Source organism: Vombatus ursinus, unplaced genomic scaffold, assembly GCF_900497805.2.
Source record: "Vombatus ursinus unplaced genomic scaffold, bare-nosed wombat genome assembly UNPS02014945.1, whole genome shotgun sequence".
Lineage (NCBI taxonomy): Eukaryota > Metazoa > Chordata > Mammalia > Diprotodontia > Vombatidae > Vombatus > Vombatus ursinus.
In genome coordinates, this window is record NW_020954723.1 from 24,047,240 (window position 1) to 24,060,471 (window position 13,232).

The window sequence follows — 13,232 nt, forward strand, 5'->3', positions numbered from 1 at the left end:
CTCAATATATCTTAAAAGAAAAAAAAATCAAAATAAGCTTTTTAAAAAAAAAAGTTGTCTTTTGCATTTCTTGCCAGCCTGGGTTCATTCTGAGCTCTACTGGTCCTGACCCTGATATTTTAGAATTGCCACACTTCTGTGTTCATTTTATCTGCCCATGCTTCCATATTCTGGACATACCTTTCAAAAATCTGAGAATGCATACATAAGTGTTCTCAGACAACTCCTTTTCCTTTTCACTGAACTGTTTCTCTTTTGTGCTTTTGAGATGTCACTTGAGAGCCTTCTACTCCTCCTGGACTCTGACTTTGCTAAAGAAACTTTAGACAATGGGATCCTATTCTTTCCTTCAATCTCTTGAACTCTATGCAACCAAAGTATTGGAGCCCTGTCAAGCTTAACTCTCTTATCAAATAGTCTAACATGGAGCAATCATATCCCCCTTAACCTGTCCCCTCTCTCATGCCTTCATTCTCTTTTTCACTACTAATTTGTTCTCATCTGCCTCCAAACATATTTTGGTACCTCACTATCACAAAGCCCTTCTGTGATTCATTAGCTACGGTCCTATTTTTGTCTTTTCTCTTTCATTTTTAAACTTTGAGAAAAAAAGTTATATATGTCAAATACCTCCACTGATCCCTGAAGGCAGGAACTTACTTTATTTAACATTTCTATTTTTTCCCAGTACCTAGCACAGGGCTCTGTACATAGAGTTCTGTAGATAACTTTTGGTGAATGAAAAAAAAAACACACAGGGTGGTTGAAATGGGAAAGGACAAAATGATCAGGTTCTTCTTCAAAATGAACTAAAAATGCATTCTTATCCTTGAGTCAAAATTTCTCATTGATTATACTTCCCAAAAGAGTTTGGGAAAGACTGAACCTTACAAGTTGATAAAGGGACCCTCTGTATCATCCTTGCTCCCTTACCCTGACCCCACCAAACTATACGAATGTACCTCCCCTTCCTTCTTTGCAGAGGTTGTAGATTACGGGTGTGAAACAGTTCACATGGCATTTGAATTTGTAAAAGTGTTAGTTTTGCTGACTTCCTTTTCTCTCTGTCTTTTTTTGACTCATTTGGGTGGAGGAGTAATTATTAGGAAATGAAGGCAATGTAAGAAAAGTTATCAGTAAAACTTTCAAAAGGCTCAATAGAGGAGAAAGTTAAGACATTTTTCCAGGATACTGACATCAACTTGTATAATGTTCAATAGAGTGCTTCCTCATACTTCTAATACAAATTAGAAACTACTACTTAAGATTTTGAAATTTATGTCCTAAGATATCTGGCAGCACATTCTTTAAGAAATATTTTTTATATCTAGTGACAGCTTCAATATTTTCCTCATTTATGTTTATTCCCAATATAATAAAGTTGTCCGTAGCATCAGCTTCAGGAGAGGCAAGGGAAGAAAGCCCATGGAAATATTTATTTAAAGCCCTTTACCCAGCAATGAAGAAGAAATGAGACAATAGGAAAAATTGAGTCTATAGAAATGACTGGACAGAAGTGATTTATGTATAAATTAAATGAGTTTTTCATTAAGATACAAAAATCATTTCAGAACAGGACAAAAAAGTAAATCTCTATAACCCCATTTTATACAATACGACAAGTAATGGACTAGAATGGTGTTTTGTAGACTGCCATCACAGAAGTTCAGTCTCTTGATGTTACAATCGAGGGGCTCCATAATCATCCGGCATTCTCTCGATGTTATACCTATTCATAACAAAGAATTAATACACTGTTCAGAAAGCTTGAAAAACCTATTCAATGGCCTTTATTTTGCTTTGTATTAACTAACTCTGGCATTCTCTCCTTGGCCTTGCAGCAAGCAACAAAAAAGGGTATAAAATTCATCTTAGAATCTAGAATTATTCAGGCACTGAAAGAAATGCTGAAGAACATTGTATACAGTAACAGCAACATTGTGTGATGATCAACTATGATTGACTTAGCTCTTCTCAGCAATACAATGAACCAAGACAATTCTAAAAGACTCATGATGGAAAATTCTATGCACATCCAGAGAAGGAACTGATGGAGTCTGAATACAGATTGAAGCATACTATTTTCACTTAACTTTTTTTTTGTGTTTTCCTTTTGTTATTTCTTCTTTCACAACCTAATATGAAAATATGTTTTATGTGATTGTACATATATAACCTATACCAAATTGCTTACTTTCTTAGAGAGTAGGGAAAGGGGGGAGAAAATTTAGGACTCAAAACTTTATAAAAAATGAATGTCAAAAATTGTCTTTATATATAATTGGAAAAAGTAAAATGTTATTAAAAAAAGAAAGAAATGCTGAGGAATTTGCAGTACAGTGTACTAACTTTGTTTAGGCAGAGAGTCCACAGTAAAGAAAAAGAGGAAAACAAGTCAGATCTGGGGATGGACTTAAAAAATTCTGGAAAAGTAAAAGCATCTTTTTTCCTCTTCTGATATTTAACTATTTAAATATTTGACATAGAGCAATCTGTAAGATCTTGCATCTTCACCTCATCTTTAAATGAATAAACATACCTGAAAGGGCATAAAAAATGATGAATACTTTTAAACTAACTTGAATGACAATATTCTTATCATCATCACCTTCAGACATGTCTCACCTATGATTAGAAATGTACATGATAGGAACTCCAGGGATCTTCCGGATTCTTCGTTTAAGGTCTCGATCAACTGTAGCCACAATGTAACACTTATGCTGCAAGAGGGACAGGGGCTGAGGTTATCTATAATATACACATACCACTGGATAGCTTACATAGCATAATACTAATGAGAAAGGCTACCAAAACAACCTAACGCATAAAATAAGTAGATTTCTGGATGAAAGAATCAGTCACTCTTCAAGAGACTAATGTTAGTAGCCATTGTCTCTCTTTCCTTTTTTCCTCAGGAAGAAATATTCTCACTTGCTTATGAATAGGTTCCATGTGATATCCCCCCAGGATCTGTGGATTTTTTTTGGCTACATGGAGAACATAGCTCACCAATTATCAAGCAACTTTTTCTAGGCTAAACACAAAGTAGACCACTCAAAATGATACCTGAGTGACCCTCTGGACTAAGCAATCATCTGCATATGTTCCTCTGTGTGAGCACGGCAAGCGTTCAAAGCGTGGGTCCTTGGCAATCCTGAGGATATAAAACTTGAATTCAGAGCTGTGTCTATGCGATCCAGTCACTACGTTTTTCAAGCAACGGATTCACAACAGAATTCATAAGGAGATATTAATGTCAGTATTTCCTTACATAGTTCAGTTCTATCAATGACTTGAATAAAGGCATAGATGACAATCCTGTTAAGAACAGGCTAGACTATGCCATTCTGGAAAGCAATTTGGAACTATGTCCCCAAAGTTACTAAATTGTGCGTATCCTTTGATCCAGTGAGACCACCTGTAAGGTTATTATACTTGACAGGTATAAAATAAGGAGGTAAAAGACCTAAACACACAAAATATTCATAGCATCACTTTTTATTGCAGTAAATAATGGAAAACTAAGGGTGGGGGGCTTTCCCTTAAACTAAACTTAAATTATTAAATTATTAACTGAAATTCTGTTAAGTCAAGGGTTCCTACATAATAATATAATTTAAGAGAACAGAAAGCTTAAAATGTTACCTCTAACTGAAAATGGAGATAACGTTTTAAAAGTTGTTCAAAAACATGAATAAATTAACCAAGAAATCCTAGCTAATGAGTTTAGAGCTTTGAATTCTCAACTGCAACTCTAGAGGTGATTAGGTTTACATGAATTTTAACTAAGTTAAAAGATGAGAAAATTTAGGACAGTAAATAAATGAAATGGGACCAAAGGAATCCCCAATATGTCCCTACCTCAGGGCTACTCGATACTTCTGTCCCAGTTTTTCAATTTCAGCCATTACACAGTCAGTTATGCAGGGAATGCCTATATGTAATTAAAAAAAAATTATGATTCATACCTGTGAAGAAACCTGTATCACTTTGTTTATGGTATGTTCTAAGAGACAAAATTAACCCGACTTTCAGATGATATTGTGGTTTATTTAGAAAACCTCCAAAGAATTGGCAAAGAAACTGGGATGATTAACAATTTCAGTAAAGCAGCTGGTTATAAAATGCGTGCACTGAAATCATCAGCATCAACCCTGTTCACAGTTAGTCAATGGCAATACAATAAAAATGTTAAAACTACCTTATAAGTTTCAACTAGAACAAACTACCAAGGGGTTACTTTACAGAATTAGACAAAAATAGTAAGAAAATTCATTTAGAGCAAGGGTGCTTAACCTTAATTGTGCCATGCACCTCTCTGGCAGGTTGATGAAATCTATGGACTCCTGCCCTGAATTCTGTTTTTAAATGCATAAAGTACACAGCAGTACAAAAGAAATCAATTACATTAAAATAGTTATCAAGTTCAATAGATTCTAGGTTAAGAGGAACAGAGATCTAAAATCTCAAGGTTAATAACTATATTATAAAACAATAATCATTATAACTTTTTGGTATTGTTGAAAAAAGAGAAAAGTAGATCAGTGGAATAGACTAGAGTGACAAATTAAATCTAGAAGCAATCAAATATGGTGGCCCAATATTCAATAAATCCAATAACACAAACCTCTTGGGAAAGAACTCCTAATTCAACAAAAACTGAGAAGGCAGGAAAATGTTGTGGTAAAAATTACATTTAGAATAGCATCTTATGCCATATACCACAATAAACTCCAAATGCAACAAAATAGAGGGGCAGGTGGCACTTTCAGATACATGATTAGAATTCTTTAAAAAATTTTTTTTTGACATTTTTTGTTTTTACATTATCTTTCTGAATATATTCCTCTTCCATCCTCTACCCAGTTAATTATCTCTTTTAACAAAAAATAAAAGAGGGGAAAAAAAAAAAGCAGTTCATCAAAACTAACTCATCGGGGCAGCTAGGTGGCGCAGTGGATACAGCACCAGCCCTTAAGTCAGGAGGACCTGAGTTCAAGTCCGGCTCAGACCAAACACTTGACACTAGCTGTGTGACCCTGGGCAAGTCACTTAACCCCAATCGCCTAAAAAAAAAAAAAAAAAAAAACTAACACATCAATGGAGTACAAGTATATTGTTTCATGTTAGGAGGAGAATTCTTAACAAAACAAGGAATAGAGGTGATCATAAAAGAGAAAACACTTTCAATAACATAAAATCTAAACCAAAACAACATTTATATGAACAAAATCAATACGGCTAGAATACAAAAAATTGAAGTAGGAAAAATACCTTTGTATCAAATATCTGATAAAAGCCTGATATCGAATCTATATCAAGACATATTGGCATAAATATATAAGTTCAAGAGCTATTCTGAAAAGATAAGCATTCAAAGAATGTGAACAGTTTTCGCAAGAATTGCAAACTATCAAGAGATGAAAGAATGCTCCAAATCATTAACAATAAGAGAAATACAAATTAAAACAATTCTGACATATCTTATACTCCTCAAAGTGGCAAAGATGATAGAAGACATAAATAGTTAATGCTGGAGGGGCTGAAAGAGGCCAGGCACATTAAAATACTGTTGGTGAAGTTGTAAAATGGTCTAACCATTTTGGAAAACAATTTGGAATTGTAGGAGAAAAGTCTCTGAACCATTCCAATCCTTTGACAGAACGGTAATCTCATGACTGGGCATGTTTCATGATGGTTAATGACAGAAAAGGCTGGCCCTATATATACACCAAAATATTCAAAGTACTGTTTTTGTAATGACAAAAATCCCGAAAGAAACAAAAATCCAAAAAATGGGTAGCTATTAGTAAGGAAATGGTTCACCAAATTGTGGCATATGAATCTAACAGTACAATATTGCATAGTTAAATAATTTTGGGGAATCTAAAGAAACACAGAAAGACACATAAGAACTCATATAGAGTAAAATGAACAGAACTAGTATAACATAGACAATTACTACAAAATGCAAATTAAAACCAAAAAAATCAGCTGAATTGTGATTAATTATAATGAATAATCTTGGTTCCAGAAAGAGAGAAGATGAAACAATCTCTCTCCTCTCAGTATAAGTAGGGAACTATAGTTATGCAATGTGGTGGTGTCAAATTGTCAAAAGTGGTTGATACATTAGACGGTTTTGCTTAACAGCTTTTGTTATGATGAGGCAGGAAATTGCTATAGTACGAAAAAACAAAGGTATTAAGAGAACTTTAAAAGAAGCACAACTATGGGAGGGTATAACAATCACCCTCCATGACATTATCCTCAAAGGTTAATGAGAAAACTGAAACTTCCCTATAGTTATCCATTTTATTTATTATATCAATAATTTCCATACACCAGTCCTTCAAGAACATCCATGATTTCATCAATATGGGTATACCCTCTACTGACACAGATAGCAACACCTTCATACTGTAACAAAGCATTTCACTGCATTTCTGTGACAAAAAAAAAAAAAAAAAATCCTGCTGATCAAACTTTCTGGTGATAACTCAACACTGAGCCATGTGAGGCCCATAACTGAAGCAAGTTTAACTTTTAGTAGGCCATGGCAGAGCTTATGCCCCACAAAAATCCAAGGCCATTTTTACCATGACAACATTACCAATAAAAACTTATGCACAAAAATAGCATAGGTCTTCTCCATGAGATGTTTGAGCGGAAAATATGGGCAAAACACTGGAAGAAGATGGCTCAAGTGTCAGATCGATATTTATGAAACGTTGAAAGAAGGCCTTCAAGCATAAGGCAGATCCTATATGAAGAATTTGTGAAATTAAAGGATGAATCACACTGATAAAGTATAGATGGGTTGCAATCAGTACTGGTGGTAGGATTACTTGCCATGATCTGTGGAGCCAATGAAGTACATGGTATATCGATCAATAAACACTTACTATATAAGTAGTATGAAATGAGGTCCATTCCTTATTGAAAAGAAGAGAGAACTGACTTATGGCATACTGAAAATTCAATTATTTCCAAATTTAAAAGCTCAATAGAATTTATAAAATATTATACACTGATATTTGAAGCTCTAGAGCAGGCCTGCCTGTACAACTTGTGGCCTTTAGAGGCACTTGTTAATTCTGAAGCAACTTCTGGAAAAAGAAGTTATATCCAGATACTTCTGGATTAAGTGCTTTTCCTGTATTCCAATTCCATGAAAACTGATAGTCGCCACAGTAAGTAAATATAGACATAAGCTCTTAGGTTAATGAGAATTTCTCACTTCACAACCGTTTTAGGTAAATAGAACTTAACATATTTTACAGCAGAGACTTGTTTCATTTTTGTCTTTGTATTCCCAGTATTTGGCACATAGTAAATGTTTTAGTAAGTGCTCACTGATTAATTTGTTATAGAAAAAGTCTTATTCCAAGGACAATACTCACACTTGGCATATAGACAATCCATCATTGACTGCACTAAGTCCAACTTGGCTTTGATGGAGAAGTTGATAAAGTTGGTATCAACCAAGATGTAGTAAGGGGGTCCCAACTGTGTGTTATATTGGAAGAACAAGCAGGACGGGTGCTGGGGACTAAAAGACAAGAGAATAAATTAATTTAAAATGATTTTTACTCAGTACCAACAACACACTTGACAACAACTAAAGTCCTCTGACAGTTAAGAGAAGGAGTCCAAACTCCGAAGAGGCATGTTCTAGGAAGAGTGCAGCACATTAACAAAGTGAAGGGGACTCTGAGGCCTAACTTCTTTTCCCTATTGTTCCTACAAAGAGAAAGACTTTAGATAGCACATGGAATGCTGGGCAATGATGAGGAAGGAGAGGTCAGCTGAAAGCCAGGTTGTGAAGGGCTTGATGAGGATCTTATGTCGGATGCCAGATGCTACAGGGAGTCACTGGGGGAGTGACAAGGGCAGACCTGCACTTCAGGAAAATCACTTTGGCAACTGTGAGGAAGATGGACCAGAATGGGACAAGATTTGAGGCAGAGAGACCAAGGAAAAAGCTATTACACAGGCAACAGGTGATGAAGGCCTGAAGTAGGGTGGTGGCCAGGTGAGTAAAGAGAAAGGAATGGATGTGAGACACATTATCGTGGTAGAAATGACAAGATCTGGGAACTGATGGGATATCAGTGACTACATGAGTAAGGAGTCAAGGATAATGCTCAGATTGATGTCTGGGTATCATAAGAAAAACAGGGAAAATGGAAAGTAGGGTGGGTTTTTGGAGGAAAGACAATGAGTTCAGTTTTTAACATCCCAACCTCGAGAAGATCACGAGACATCTAGTTTCAAATACCCCAATAAAGAATTGGAAGCAGAGGACCGGAGCTTATGTATTTGGGAGTCATCTGTATAGAGATAATTAAACTCATGGGAGCTACTGAGGTCATCGAGTGAAAGAGTATATGCAGAAGAAGATTCAGAACAGTCTTGGGTATACACACTGTTAGGGGGTCAACGAACCAGCAAATGAGACTGATGTGATCAGATAGGTAGGAAGAGTACAAAGAGAGAACAGCATCATAAAAAACTTAGAGAGGAAAGTTAAGAATATCAAATATAGCTGAGAAATCCAGAAAGATGAGGACTGGGAAAAGGCCATTAGACCTGGCAAATAAGAGATCACAGATAACTTTGGAGACAGCAGTTTAATTAGAAGCCACACTGAAAAAGATTCAGAAAAGTAAGGGAAATTAGAGGCAATGGGGATACACAGCTTTTTTCTAAGAGGTTGACTATGAAAGGGAGGAGAGATATTTGCTTGAGAGGGTGGTAGAGTAAAAGAGGATTTCTGTAAGTAAAGGCGACTTGGATGCATTTGTGAACAGCAGGAATGGAAGGGATGATTGTGGAGGAAATCTATTTGAAAAGATGGGAGGGGGTGAGATCAAGGGAACATGAAGAAGGGCTGGCCTTGATGACAGGAATCACTTTTTCATCAGAAGTGGCATACAGGTGAGATTAAAGGATGATATCAAGCAGTTGCAGATACAGAGAAAGGGAGAAGAGGCAGCTTACGGCAAAAGGTCTTTCATTTTCTCAATAAAATATGAAGTGACATCCTCAATAAAGACAGGAAGGGAATAATGAAAGAGGCTTGAAGAGGAAAGAGAAAGCCTGGAACAACCTCTATCCTGAGTGGAATACTGAACCAGTTACTAAGGAGTAAAAGGACTGTCTCACTAAGGGGAGGGTTGAGTTGAGATTAGAGAATTTAAATATTTAGTGGACCAGTCACCTCAACTGCATGACTTTCTCCAGATCTGTTCAGCAGGATGTGAGCAGGAATGAAGTAGATTTTGGGCATAATATACAAGATTAGGGTTTGGAAAATGGTGTCAACAGGATCTGGGACAAAGTAGTGTATGAATCAGTTAAATGTAGTGTGGAGATTGAGGAGGGGGGAAAGTGAAGTCAGAGCAAGGATGAAAGCCTGGGAGAATACTGAAGGATGGAAGATTGGAGGTACAAAGAACAGATTTAGGAGGGATGTGGCATAGGGAGAAATGGAATGATAGAAAGATATGGTATAATAAAGAGATGAGAGTTTTTGATTACTGAAGTGAAACACTTGTTGGAGAGATCAAGGGTGTGATCATCCCTGTATGGAGCAGAAGTGAAGTGGAAGAGGATTGAGGGATTAGGAAAACTAGGGTATGTGGGGACCTCAACATAAACTTGAATGGACTGATAGTGGTAAAACTAATCTAGAACTACAAGTGAGGAGCAAAGAATATTCCTGCTCACCAGTATGTTAGAGGAATATGAAAGAAAGTTCAGGAAGTGATAGAGAAAATGGCTAGGAATGCACTATCACCTGGGAGAAGCCAATTCTCTAAGTACAAGAAAATGGAAGGAATCTGAGAGGAAGAGGTTTAAAAGAGAAATTTGTTAACTACACACAGCAGTTGCAGAGGGCATGGTGGAAAGGGTGGGCAGGGGTGGAGGTGGACATGGGAAAATATTCTGGATTTTCTTCAACACTTACACTTCTCTTTCTTTGAGAGCACTGGGATCTTTCTTCTCTTTCTTTTTTGGTTTTAATCGATCTTTTTCTTTTCTAATAAAGTAAAAAATAAATTGAGGAATAACATCATAGTAAAAAAAGTCTTTATTAAATAAATATAAGTACATCCAACTCTTAATTACTTTTAGTAATGGATAAGAATAATGATTTAGGTAATCTAACTTTGTTTGGCTTTTGCTATTAGTAAAATCAATTCCCTGAAGGCTGCAGTGAGAGATGCCCTAGTGACATACTAGATGTCAGGAGATTAGCCTAAGGAGATATCTTAATATCCTGAGATTAAAAACACGTAGAATTTTTAAGTAATGCCTGGTTAAACACTATGTAATTGTGGCTCACAAAGAAATAAATAATTTTATCTCTCAGTCAATAGCTTCTTTATCAAGGATTAAAATCTACATCTAGGTGATGAATTATCACATCAAACACTTCCCCAAACTTTACAAGACTAAATGGGTTAGAATTAGTGTTGGCTGATGAATGCAGGAATAGAAGAGAAAAAGCCCTTAATGCTGTCAGAGGTATATTTTGGATGTGGCACTTCTTTTATCTAAAACATACAACATTTTTAGTTCACACATGGATAAACAAAGTGTATGAGCCAAACATTTGTCCAAATAAGAACAAATGTATTAAGAGTTAGTATGGCCTGATAAATACAAGGAAAGGGAAAAGTTCTTCCCCAATACTGTTAATGGCACATTTTCCGGAACAGCATGCTATTCTAAGAGTACAACAATTTAACAAAATATGCACTACTCAGCTCACCTAATTTCTTTTTCTCCCAATCCCCCAAACTCTTGGTTGCCTAAGTGTAAGCTATACCCCATCCCAGCCTCTCTTCCCATTCTCTATCCACTCGTCTTAACTGTCATTCTTCCCATGCTTGTTTTAAAACTTTTTTGTGACAGATGCATGGAAACACCCGTTTTTGGCAACAGTACCAAATAATTAACTTCAGGACCCAAAATAAATTACTGGCGTGGTCTTGCAGCAGAGCTTGAACCCAGTCAGGTATTCTAGACTCCAAGGCCAGTCCTCTATCTACTCTGCCATACTGCCTATCTATAATATGATAAATGTTCCAAAACGATGCTGAGTTTAGTAACTGAAATGAAGCTACAAGAATGTCAAAAATTATTTCTTTTGGGAACTAATTATAACCAATTACTTGAGATCAGCTGCATGACAAGCAAGCCTACATAGAATAATTCTCCTAAAGAGAAGCTTTTTAAAAATTAAAGTTTACTTTCAGATCCGCATTTTCTCTCCCCCCCCAAAAAAATTCAGAGGAGGTTTCTTTAAATTTAAGTCATATTTCAAAACAAGAAACACCTAACCAGGAATCCGGGGACCAAACCTCTGCAAGCAAATTACGACTCTCCTCTACCAGCATCTGCTTTAGGACAGTAGCTGATTTAGGCCACTCACAATCTCTCATCTCGTAAACTAAGCATTCGCTTCATGGTCGCGTATTTCCTCGCTTTCTTTTGCTTCCCCTGAAAATAATAGACACCTTTGAGTTAAAATTCTCAGCTCCGTCCCGATATTTCCCCCGATGGCCTTCACCAAATACTTGGAGTCTACCCAAGACTCCCCCCACCCCACCCCGGCTCCTGGCGGATAAGTCCGGCGCGAAGCCGACGAGAACCCGGCTCGAGAATTCAACCGACAAGGGCTCCTCCCGCCTCCGTCAACTTGTTTATTCTCCGGTGAAGAAAAGTGCAGTCCTCCTCAATCCCTTCCCTTCCCACTTTCCTACCATGTTACTAGAAGCCTTCACACTCCGAGATCTGAAGAGCGGCCCACACTTTCTGCGTCAATCTCCTCGACTTCCGGCAACACGAAACCCCGGAACCGGAAGTGCTGTCCATTCCCTGGGAGACGGAAGAGCTTCTCAAGCCGCACCGGTAACGGGACCGGGGACCGAGGTCTCCGGCGGGTTGGCGGCCGGTCCGGGGGACTCGGTGCTGGCACCCCCCAAGGCAGTGGGGTGGGGACCTGGTGTCGCTGCAGTCCCCGCTCTGGGTAACGTCTCTTTTCTACGGCTGGGAACCCCTTCCGGCTGCTGGCTCAGTCCAGGGTCCCCTACCGAGCCCGGGGTCGCGGGGAGGTTGGCCCGGTGGCACCTGCTGGTCGGGACCCCGAAATGCCCTTCGCCTCACAGGCGGAAGCCCCCTTATTTGTCTCGGGTTGCAGGACGTGGGTAGATTGATTGATTCGCCCATTCATTAGACAGATGAGTGCCTTGTGTTCTGTAACGCGCTGTCCCATGAAGGAGAATCAGGGCTTAGGTGTATGTATATTCTGGGCAGTACAGCCTTTGTATATCAGACAGTTGTGGAAGTTGTTGGGCGAGGGCCTTGGTGGTGATTAAAATAAAGCAAGTACAAGCTAGAAAAACAGCTTTAGAGCTTTTACCTTTGAGGGAGAAATCTTATGTGAGTGCATCTGTATTCTAGATGCACGTGCTGAAAATAATTTGAACTTTTAGCTTCCTTCCTATAGTTTGCATCCTATAAGTATATTCCTGTATATAGCTAGCAATATGTGTATGTGCATACACATACATGTATGTGTACATGCGTGTGTATTTATATGTACATATCCTATAGTATCCTAGGATACAATATATACCTAGGAAATATGTATACATATGTGTATATGCATAATATCTAGCATCCTATATGTATATATCCTGTTATATAACTAGTATGTATATGTAGATATACACGTGTGTAAAATGTATATATAATTAGCTTCCCATATATGAATATGTATGTATATATATGTGGATGTATAGCCATGTGTTTATATACACATACATGAATATCATTATTTATCTAGCATCCTGGTGGGAACTGCCAAAAAATCAATTAAATTGATTGAATAATTTGATTAAATATTCAGGTTGTAAAAAACGCAGACATATGTTGATCCATGTGTGATTTTGATAGAGATGGTTATTCTGTAGTAATAGTCCCAAACTTAATTCTTTCTAGACTTTGGAAGAAATTTTGAACAGTGTGACTTTCTGCTATAAAGCACTTATGTTAGGATGGTGCATTTCTCATAAGAGATACTTTTAAAAAATCCTTGAATAAATAAATGATCTCATTTGATCATCACAGCTCTATTAGGTAAATAGTGTCAACATTATTCCCATTTTACAAATGAAGAAATGGAGGCTTAGTGAGTCCTTGACTTAACAGAGGTCTGA

At 37.2% G+C, this 13,232-nt stretch overlaps 2 protein-coding genes across 9 annotated transcripts in view; one reads left to right on the forward strand and one right to left on the reverse strand.

Annotated features, from left to right (window-relative positions):
* Positions 1-1,493: 1,493 nt before the first annotated feature.
* On the reverse strand, positions 1,494-11,862 carry FCF1 (FCF1 rRNA-processing protein). The gene is made up of 8 exons (XM_027844841.1): positions 11,775-11,862; positions 11,444-11,511; positions 9,974-10,045; positions 7,404-7,552; positions 3,862-3,934; positions 3,067-3,154; positions 2,626-2,720; positions 1,494-1,729 (listed from the first exon to the last, which is right to left on the reverse strand). Exons 1-8 carry the CDS (start codon positions 11,775-11,777, stop codon positions 1,681-1,683), a joined length of 597 nt encoding a protein of 198 aa, XP_027700642.1. The 5' UTR covers positions 11,778-11,862; the 3' UTR covers positions 1,494-1,680.
* A 63-nt stretch (positions 11,863-11,925) lies between these two features.
* Positions 11,926-13,232, forward strand: part of AREL1 (apoptosis resistant E3 ubiquitin protein ligase 1) — a 60,912-nt gene continuing 59,605 nt past the window's right edge. For all 8 annotated transcript variants that reach the window (XR_003567553.1, XR_003567554.1, XM_027844845.1 and 5 more), the window contains exon 1: positions 11,926-12,040. The gene's annotated coding sequence lies outside the window, so the exon portion shown is untranslated. The remainder of the gene's footprint in view (positions 12,041-13,232) is intronic.

Coding starts and splice junctions, on each gene's coding strand:
- FCF1 (XM_027844841.1), bottom strand. Junction 10,046..11,443: donor AGTTTACGAGATGAGAGATT/GTGAGTGGCCTA, acceptor TTACTTTATTAG/AAAAGAAAAAGATCGATTAA. Junction 3,935..7,403: donor GGATTGTCTATATGCCAAGT/GTGAGTATTGTC, acceptor AATTACATATAG/GCATTCCCTGCATAACTGAC.